We start from the raw sequence: 11,073 nt of genomic DNA, 5'->3' as shown, positions 1-11,073 counted from the left end.
TTTTTATAATGCTTTAAAAATAGAACTTTATAATATATAACATTAATATTAGTAATTTTACAATGGAATATTTTAATAATTTGATAAACACTTTATGGCGGTAGATCAATATTTCTATATTTTTTCATCATTCTGTAAAGAAACTTCCAAAAAAATGTTTTTCCCTCAATTTTCACAATTACAGCCACCCGAAAAATAAATCTAAACTTTAAGTTTCTCGGGTTTAGATGAAATTTTTGAAAACATTTCAAGGCATGTCACAGGATTTCATTAGATTCTCAAAGGTTTTAGTAACATTACAGGAGTTTAAAGGCTCTCTAAATAGTTATTTGTGATACAAGAACCTTAAGTGGCACTGTTTCAGTCGAGTGAAAATGTAGCAGTAATAGTCGGAGTCGAGGCGTAGCTGAGGCAAAACGAGTACGCCAATTTACACGAGGCGAAGTGAGACTTTGGGGCCGAGTGTCACATACTATTTTGTGTTATACATCTTAATCACAAGTTTAAATAGGTGCGTGAGGTAAGAAGTCGATTCTAAAATACCCTAAGTATTTTAAGTACCATCAATAAATACTCTACCTACCATAAATACCATGTGAAAAATTTGTACAGCTTACGCTAAAATGTGCTATTTTAGGTATCGCATATATTTTTAAAAAGCTGATGACACGTTCAATGCTTTTAACGACTTTATGGTAATTTTAAGTTTCCTAAGGAAATTTTAGGACCTTCAAAATATTGCAAGGGATTACATACGATTTCAAACTACTAGAGATATTTCAGGTAATTTTAAAGGATTCTCAGGAAGTTTCAATTGATTGAGAAAATGACAAGGAATTTCAAGTAATGTATACTTTTATTTAAGTTTACTGGATTTGAAGAAATTTAAAAATATCGCAAGGTATTTTCAACGATTTTGTGAGATTTAAAATATTTTATAGAATTTTAAAGTCCTTAAAATTTTTCAACAGTCTTTAAGGAATTTCAGGTAATTTCCAAATTTCTTTAAACTACAAATATTTCGAGGGATTTTGAAGAATATCTTCAAATTCTATTGAATTTCACGGGATTTCATAAGTTTTTGTGATATTTCAATGAATTATAAAAGAACTTTCAAATAATTAAAAAAAATTTCAGTAGATTTTAGGAATTTTAACACATTTTATAGGCTTTTAACGTTTGAAGGATCTCAAAGATTTGGAGAGATTTTCAAGTATTTTAAGGCATTTCACAAGATTTTGGATTATTAAAAAAAAATGCATTTTCCTGAAACAATTTTTTTTCGCAATTTTTGAAATTACTATACCCACAAAGTCATTTAACATTTTCTAAACGTATAGCACTTCGCTCTATTTATTCAATACACCTTTAGGATTGGTGATCTATTTTGATAGATTTTTTGATAGAATAGGTGAGAAATGATAGAGTCTACAAACTTGAGTAAAGTTCTTTGAATTTCTAAATATTTGATTATAAAAATATAAGGTTGAGTGATTCGATCAATGATTTCATAATATTGTATAATTTAATTTTTAACTAAGTTTATTAGAGTTTAGAATGAACGCAATCATTCTTTCAAATATTCATGATATTTTAGGTCACGATTAGCTTGTCAAGAAAATTGATGAAAATGTATAATCAATATTAAATAATTGAACATATGTACTAGAAATTTAAAGAAAATTGGTCAAATTAGCAGCTGCGCAAATAAAAAAAAAAGGTTTCGTAGACCATTTCCATCATTTTTGTTCCCTACTGCCCTACTCATTCTTTGTTCCACTCGATTCACTTTTTCTCTCCTCACATTTTTTTTGCCCAGGGCTATGAAAATCTTACAAAAATCTACACAATTCAGTTTTCGATGAATATTTCGCTATGGAAAATGTTTTGTAAAGCTTACATAACGTATACGGGTTATTCCAAACTACTTTTTCTTGAATATTTACATGGGAAGGCTTAAACTTTGGAAAAAATATGTTACGCAATATATGGATAGTACCTAATTTAAATTGGTTTTATACCGAATAATAAATTTATGTAAATCAATTTTCCAGTTTGATAATAAATAATTTCAAAAAGTGTGAGTTACTTACATGAAAAGTACAGAAAGCCAATGAGCAGAAAATCGCCCACATCATGATGGATGAAAAAATCGTTTAATATGCAGATTCTAGCAAACTTAAATCAGAAATATTTCACCTTAATCTGGAAAGTGGCCTTTTTATACTAAATACTTACCATGCGTAGTATGTTTATTTAACTGACGCAAGAGCAATTTACAAGAGAAAAGTTTGGGAATTATGAGATAATTATCACGATTTGAAGTCTTGCTGAAGCTAATATCATTGTTTAAACTAACGTCATTGTTTAAACTGCGAATATATGTGCGATCGTCTCCGAAAAAAGAAACCTAATAAGAAAAAAACATAATTTTAATTTTGTACACTAATAAAATGTTTTTTATTTGCTGTTTTCTCATAAGAAATGTATTCCTATATCTGAAAAATTCAAATTTTGGTTCCTTTCTTTGCAGAAGAATAGATTTTTTTTAATGGGACAGTTGATTCGCCCCTAGGAAATATATGTTTAAATTTAAGAAACAGTTTTTTAATTTTGTTTTCTTAACACAAAGTGAAAATTCATTTAAAAGAAGCAACTTCTTTTTAATAATTACTTTTTTCTCTAAATTAATGAAGCCATTTTTTGGATACCATTTTCTTGGATAAAAATGTTCTTTTATTGAACTTATGTAATAGCTAAAATTTAAGAAATAATTAACTTATATAATTATTTTTAACCAAAAGATCTATTTCATTTAATCGAATCTTTTCTGTTTACTCTCTAAGGCTACATTAGTGAAATTTCAATAATTAATACTGAAATTCTACTAAATCAATTCGAGAAAAATGAGCTAATAAATATTATTGAAAGCAAAATAAATTCGATTTGTCAAACTATTTATATTCCAAAACTCGAAAATGGAAAAGTACTACTAATTTCAGACTAAAAACATGTAAATTTATTCAGAATTTAATTAAGATGAGGTTATTGAAATAAACAACGCGACCAAAAGGATAAAATAATAAAAGAAAGCAATTGTGTCATATTTTACACTTTATTTAAATAAGAAGTAGGCGATATTGCGAAATTTGTCAATAGACGAGCTTAGTCTTTAAAATTAAAAATCTGAATTATTCAGACCTTGAATATAGAAATCATTTGTTAAATCTTGCAAAATTTGCAAAATTTTCTACATTCTATTATAAAATTTCAAAATATCTTTTTCACTTTTCTATAAAAGAGAATTATTACAAATTCGGTTAGAAAAAAAAGAACTTTTTTCACCTACTTGAAACGCTTCAGATAGAACTAATAAGAGCTTTAAATATTTAAGTTAATTTCTCTTCAATATGAACATATTTTTCACCTGCAAGCTCTTTATAAAAGTTTAATTAGTTAAAAATATTCTTCCTTTCCTAATTCCAAACATTCCTAGAGTTATTGGTGATGTAGATATTTCCGTCTCTTTCCCGTTGTTCAATAATTTTTCTTCTCCTTTTTTAAAGAAACTTTACCTTTTTCTTGTTTATAACTTAAATGCGAACTGAATTAATAAAACCCTATAAGAAAATTCAACTATTTTTGGTAGAAAATTTCTTTTTTGGTTTGAAAATTAAATAATTTTGTTGGAAATTGATGTATTTTCTTGAAACTTCGCATTTCTTTAGAAAATAAATCATCTTGATTGAAAATTTAACTATATCCCGAGTAAAAAGATTTTGTCTTGGGTGGAACTTGGCTCGTCTTTAATTTGTTTGTGAGACGGATATGTCGCGCTGGCTGCCAGGACTATAATATTTTCCAGGGTCAAAATTACGAAAGTTTTCCTTTGTAAATGTTATTTCCGATTGTATTCCAACCTCTACGAACTATGGACCCCATCGGCAGGATCTGCGATTTCCAAGAAACAGGTAGCTAGATTGGGGCCAAATAGTTGACATCTGCTAAGGATTACAATTATACGACCGATTATACGAACTTGTTTAAAATTCGAAACCCGTCAATCTCAAGAACTACGTGTATATAAAATTTTTCATAAAGAGATGGATATCATTTTAATATTTGCCATCCAAAGAACATAATTATTGCAGTTAAGCAAAATTATTAATGCATACATTGTTTTGGAACGTAAAATTTCGACTTAAGACAAAAAGGAAGTCTCGCTCGCGGCCAGGGTCGAGACTTACAAAAACATCTTGGCTATGTCTTGGACTAAAACTTAGGCAAGACGAATTATTTTTACTTGGGGTAGTTAAAACTCTTTGTTTAAAAATTCAACAAGTTAGTATAATATTAATATTTCTTGCTTAAAAATTCATCTATCTTCTTGAGGACACAACTACTTTGTTAAAAGTCCATATTTTTTGGTTAAATTTAATCGTTCTAGATTGGAAATTGAAATACCAATACAGCCAAATTGTGGAGTTTGTCAATAGACTAAGCCACATTATTCTGGGTCGTACCACATCACCTGCGCTAACACATCATACTTACAAGTTCTGTCTTCAAAATGAAAAAACAAGAATTATTTATAGACTTGATATATCTTATCTCCATTTGTTGGTTGTAAATTCAACTAAATAGTTAAAAATTCGTCTTTTTATTGAATTGAAGAGGATGAAAATGAGTTTTTTCTTAAATATTTATTTCGTAACTTCAAATTTTGAAAAATCCATTTTTTAAATTTAAAAATCTTTTGTAGTTGGATATTCCACTATTTAATTTAAAATTAATTTTTCTTGATTGAAGCTTCATCTATTTTGTTCAGAATTCATTATTTTGTTTTAAAATCGTGTATTTGTAGAAAATTCATCTATTTTGGCAGTAAGTTTGCCATTTATCTCAGAAAAGCCATCTTTCTTAGTCGAAAACGAACTTTTCCGTTTAAAATTTAACTGTCTTCAAAAATTTGTTTTTTTTTTTGGCTTCATAATCGAACTATTTGGTTTAAAATTCAACTATGTGGTTGTAAATGCGAGTGCTCGTTAAATAACTAATTGTGTTGTTCACAAGTCATCCATTTTGGTAGAAAATTTCTTAGGCTTGATAAATTAACTATTTCGTAATGAAAATGTAATATATTTCAATCTTAAATCGTAGGAATTTAAGGTGTTTCATATTTAAATCAATACACTGTTACATTGATTTTGTTTAAAATAATTTATGTACCTCTTATTCTCCTGTTTTTGTGAGAAATCAATCTTTTTAACCTTTTTTGAGAGACTTCTAGGCTAAGTTAACATCTTAGGTTCTTTTGTTTAAATATCTTCAGGTTAAGAAAATGGACTATTATTATTTGTTCGTAAAAATTATTATTCAGAATCGAATCTAAAACAGTTGAAAAGATTTAAAAGGTGTCGAGATATTTGAAAGGATTTTAAGGAATTTAAAAGGATTTAAAGGTTTACATGTTTATTTAAATAGCTTTTGAGGGAAATCATAGAACTTTTGAAGATTTTAATTATTTTAAGGAATTTTCAAAGCTTTTAAATATTTTACGGCAATTCAATAGCTTGCACAAGAATGATTGTTTTGGTTAAAAATTCAATTGCATGATAGAAATTTCTGGAAAAAAATTTTTTTTTCTTTCTTACCACTTTTAAATTGGAAGGGAATCTGATATGTTTCAACATTCAACCAAACTATCGGCGGACATTATCTATTTCTTTTTTTTATCTATAGCTAAAGTACCCTAATCTTTATAATAATAACATGAACATATTTTTTTTATGGTAGCATAAAAAGGCAATAAAATTCGGTGTCGAGTGCAATTTTTTCAAAACCATAATTTATCATATATTATTCAATTTCAGTAATATTAATAAAACATTATTTTTAAAATTATTCAAATAATGTGCTGTGTGTAATCATTATTTGAAATTTTGGAGACTGTTATTTGATTTTAAGTGAGTCATTGTATTTTAGTATTTCAATCGTTGGAATCAAAAAATAACTGATTTATGTTTATATTGAGATTAAATAAAATAAAATAAACAAATAATAATATAAGTTAAAGAATGGAAATACTAAAATTGAATGCACTGGAAATAAATAATTGTATGAAGAGACACGTAATTTTTGGTGTGCCAAAGAAATCTTTAATTTTTGTGTATGTGGCCTGAGGATAACCGAGAAAAAGACTGATTAATCTCTAAAAAGTTGGCATACGTCATCATTTATTAACGTGTTTAAATATGATTTTTTTTCAACCACTTTTCATTTCATATTACGAAGTATGAGGAATGTCTGAATGAAAAGAAAAAGAAGTGTACATTCTTTAAAATGTATTTAGAACAATATAATATGATAAATAAAATTCAGCCATTATTTTACACAGTGGGTAAAAGCGGGAGATTGGGAGGGAAGTCAATTTAACTTATTCAATTGTTTACAGTGTTTATTTATTTCAGTAGAATCACATTTGTATGTTATATCTTTTTGGTATCATCTTTGGCAGCATTTTTTTACTCCTTAAGTTTTTTGTTTCCTTTATTTGGGATATCCTGCCCACAATTGTTGGAATCTTGAGCACATTTTGCAATGCATGTCTGAGCCTGAGCATGATATAATTTTGCTTCATTTTTTAATGCAGCAATTAGTTTTTTACAGCAGTTGTCAGCATTCTTCAAACAAAAATTATTTTTTATACATTTACATTCAATTTGGTGTACAAATTAATCCTAATACTGGTCTTTTAAATATTGCTTGTATGCTCTTCATTGCTAGAAATTTGAGAACTTTGATTGGAAGTATCCGTGTAGGAATCTAATGAAGAATCCGGCCGGATAGCCCCGGTTAAAGCCGGGCGCTGTTTGGGGAATCCGGCTGGGATCCGGGTAAAAACGTCACGGTAAACTGGTCGGATTCCGGCTTGAGTACCGGCCTGGATTCGGTCGGGTAATCCGGCCACATAGCTGTTAAAAAATATTGCTTCAGGCGTGAAATTGGTAACTTGTTTTATCTTTTAAGGCTGATCGTAAAGAATACAGTGAACTTTAAAGGTCAAATTAAGTTTACCAATTCTGGCAAGGAAATTGCAGTAGATGTTCAACCACTCATAATAGAACCTCGTAGCAATTATTTCATGGTGCAAACCACGTGGTGATTTTAGGTTAGGAAGTTACACAAAAAAAATGTCTTCACAAGAGTATAATTTAATTAAAACTAAGAATTATCTGCGAAATAAGTGGGGGTTTGAGATTGATTACCGAAACAAGGTTGATTTTAATTATGGATCTCGATTTTATTTGTAAACTTCGAAGAAATTACGCGATGTGAGTGTAATATGCACCCTCGTTTAAAGTGCGAAACTGAAAATTAGTGAATATATATGCCTGGCGGTAAATTTTAAAGTGTACAGACTAAACATTGCGTGAAAACAGTTATAATTGTAAGATTTCTGCTGATGCACATACCAAAATTGATAACAGTTTTATTTAATGAGTTAAAACATTCAGAAAAATGTAATGTTTTTTTAAAGATTTTAAAACAAGTTATTTCTGTTTCACTGCTCTGACAAATCTTTAAATTATACTTTTTAAATTACAATTCATCTATTATCCATAATAACGTCTTTGATAACATCATAGCTCTTAAAAAAAGTGTAATTTTGAGAAAAAAAATGATCCTAGCCAGTGCCCGGTCTGCTCCCGACCTTGAAATATAACCAAGGTTGGTCTGACCAGTAACCGGTTGGCTCCCGACTTGATGATTCGAGAAAAATGTAGCTCGACCGTCTCCCGACCGCCTCCTGTCCATGAAACTCAGCCAGGGGTAGCCCGGCCGGGATCCAACCAGAAACCTTGTTGTAGTAGGGCCAACCGGGGAAATTTCTACACGGGATACTGGAATTTTAAATAACTATTTTATAATATATCAAGTAGGTAGGGAAAGGAGGGCATAACGGGGACGTTAAGGGAAATAAACAATTAAAAAAATGAACAAAATATATTTATTAATTAAAGCTAATCACAACCCTTTGGTTGCATATTAAACTATTATTTGGCATAGAATTTGGCGAAATAACGAATCTACTAATGTTTTTAATTTTTAAAATACGAAACCCTATTGGAAACCCCATCGTGCCCCAGGGTAGGGGCAGTATGAGGTACCCGATTAGGGGTAGTACAGGGTACATGATTATTTTGTCTGACAGAATGACCAGATGTGGATTTCTTCAATATTTCGTCATCAACACCTGCACAGGCTGTGTGGGCCAACGTCCACATAGTTGACAGGCCACCCAACCTTCCGAAGACTTCAAATAAGTGTGATTCAAGTCCGCGCAATAAATGCATAATGCGTCGTTGTTTACATTTTCAACGTCAGAGCGAGGTTTCTTAGTCTTTTGTTTCCTTGAGTTTTTCTTCAACCGCTCGTCATTTGGATTTGTACACTTCTTCGTCCGTTTAAGTTGTTGTCGTTCTTCTAACTCGTTTTTGTAGGGAGTTGAAGTGAGAACAACAGTTTTCCCTCAGCGATAATTTTTCCTCGTTTGATTTCTTTGTTCGGCTTTTGGAATGGCGAGAATATACCTTGGATACGCATTTTTGAAGAAAGTTTTTAAATCACGACATACTTTTCGAATCGGAGATAGTCTCAGGTGTTCTCTGATGTGAAGGTGGGGTTGTTGAAGGCAAAAGTGGTTGAAGAGGTTCCTCTTCAAGGGAAGATGGCAGCTGTTGCTGAATTTCAGCACTTAAAGAAGCAGTCTCATTATTTACCAGCGGTGCGTCTGTTATTGATGCAGCTAAAAAATCTAAATCTGTGAAATTTTTTTGATTGAATGGCCATATGCCACATTTTTTGAATGCATTAATTGCTGTAGACATTGTTGCAGCTTGAATATATGCGTCAGCAAAAATTTCGCTTATTTGATAAGTTGTTATTATTCGCCCTAGATGTGACCTTAACCATCTAGAGCAAACATGGTCATAATATACACTCAAAGGCTTCATAAAGCCAACATCCAAAGGTTGAAGCCGGTGGGTGCAGTGTGGGGGGAAACAAAGCATTACAACACTATTTTTGCGTGCATTTTCAATGACATTTATATTTGGTGTATGCGTAACATGACCATCTATAAAATGCAAGACCGGTTTATCTAATGACGCATTAACTCCTGCTACATTCTCTGCCGAGGGAATATTAGCATGGGGGCATATAAGTACCAGCCGCATTAGAGCATATCTCAACGGTAACCATTTGCCCTCGTTCTGCTGAAGAAAGCGAGCCTACCTGTTTTCTTCCTTTTTCTGCAATAATTTTGCTCTTCGTTTTAGAGACAGAAGATATTCCAGTCTCATCGCAATTGTATATTCTATCCGGAGTCAGATTATATTTGTCATATCATTCCCCAAGTAAAAAATAGAATTTATCCACAGCCACTTTGTTAAACCCCATTGCTAGACCTGCCGATGTAGCTTCTGGTTTTCGGATGGACAAATCTGGGTGACGTTTTAAAAACCCTTTTAACCAATCTAGGCCAGCTCTATTTTTATCACTGTTGAGATTGTGAGCTTGGAATTTATTTTCGACAGCTGATACGCTAGCTTTCGTAGAACTAAGGTAGTTAATCCAAATAAACGTTTCTCCATGTCCTTAATATACTTCACGAGCTCATCTTTTTTTTGTGTGGAAAATACGGGTTTGAAGTTACCTGGCGCCGACTTAAGAGACAACTCGCCCTTTCTTATTTTAGCGACGTGACGCTCCAACGTGGTCTGTGGAACATCGTACAGCTGGGCTGCTTTTCGGTAGCCTGCTGTTTTGCTTAAGACTATATCGATTGCCTGTTTCATGCTTTCTACAGACCAACTGCGTCTCGAAATTTTCTTTTTGTATGTTCGTACCATTTTTCATATCTAAAACAAAATAAATTCAAATGAACAGACCATTCTTTGAGATTGTTTACGCATCAGGGGCATAATGGGGTACCCCATCGTGCCCCACAGCCTTGTCCCCATTATGCCTCCATGTCTAACATTGTTTAAAATAACCTACAAAAAAAACAGAACACTAGTCAGAGTGATTTTGATCAAAACATTATCATTCATAATATCGCTAGATGAACACAACAGAAAATGAAAGCAATATCACAAACACTTACCTTTTTACATGTATTTTCGTAATCACACAAAGTTAGATCAAAAGACGTCGAAAAAAGTTTTTTGTTGTAAAAATCAAACGCGTGCAGCCCTCTTGCTGGACACTTACGGACTGAAGACTGATTCAAAATGGCCGCCTATTAGCGAAAACAAATGACCGCTAGTGAGTGTAGTTACTCGTTTGCGTGGGGGGCCCCGTTGTGCCTCGCGTCCCCGTTCTGCCCCCCTTTCCCTATCAAGATATTTTTGATAATTTAAAATATCATTCATGATATTATAGTCTTTTCAAAAAGAATGAAATTAAGTTTTATACGCTAAAATAAAATGCTTGAACATTTTACAATTAAATGTATCCATTACTGATATTTAATGTAAAGCCTATTTCGTAAGTGTTTTGGGCGTAAAATTATGCCAATAAATATATAAAATTCAATTAGAAGAGAGCACATATATTGTGTTTAAGATCGAATAGAAATAATATTTGGTAATTACCTGGATATCTTCAGGAGTCTTGGCGTTATGATAACACTCTTCAGATTTCTTGTATTTAGTTTCAATACTATTTTCAAATCGTTGATTAAAATCAGTCGACTTACATCTCGCAACTATCTTTTCCCAGTTCATATCTTTTATTTTTACAGATTGAGCTGCATTCTAGTGAGAAAAAAGATCTAACTATAATAGATTTTCGAAAATACTTTTGATTGAACAAATATTCAGAAATTGAAAATTATTATTGCCTACTGACCTCAACCCCAATGTATGCCTTACGTCGGACCTCAGTCAATTGTGTAGTTAAAGTCTCTTGTGAAGGCAGCATGCCGTCTGCGAACGAATCCGCGAAAACTGTCTGTAAAGTTATTTTAATTTTAAAACTCACCGTTTATTTTTATATAAATTTAATGCA

General features: G+C 31.3%; 2 protein-coding genes across 2 annotated transcripts in view; one reads left to right on the top strand and one right to left on the bottom strand.

Moving 5' to 3' along the window:
- Nucleotides 1-11,073, top strand: part of LOC117175321 (retinal guanylyl cyclase 2) — a 444,267-nt gene that overhangs the window by 233,479 nt on the left and 199,715 nt on the right. The window lies entirely within an intron of this gene.
- Nucleotides 6,449-11,073, bottom strand: part of LOC117174628 — a 21,296-nt gene continuing 16,671 nt past the window's right edge. The window contains exons 2-4 of the mRNA XM_033363887.1: nt 10,915-11,016; nt 10,659-10,820; nt 6,449-6,683 (exon numbers count right to left, since the gene is read on the bottom strand). Of these exons, the coding sequence (XP_033219778.1) occupies nt 6,525-6,683; nt 10,659-10,820; nt 10,915-11,016 (423 nt within the window). The 3' untranslated portion in view covers nt 6,449-6,524. The remainder of the gene's footprint in view (nt 6,684-10,658; nt 10,821-10,914; nt 11,017-11,073) is intronic.

This window comes from Belonocnema kinseyi, chromosome 6 (genome assembly GCF_010883055.1).
Source record: "Belonocnema kinseyi isolate 2016_QV_RU_SX_M_011 chromosome 6, B_treatae_v1, whole genome shotgun sequence".
NCBI lineage: Eukaryota > Metazoa > Arthropoda > Insecta > Hymenoptera > Cynipidae > Belonocnema > Belonocnema kinseyi.
This window is presented reverse-complemented; position numbering and strand designations above follow the sequence as displayed.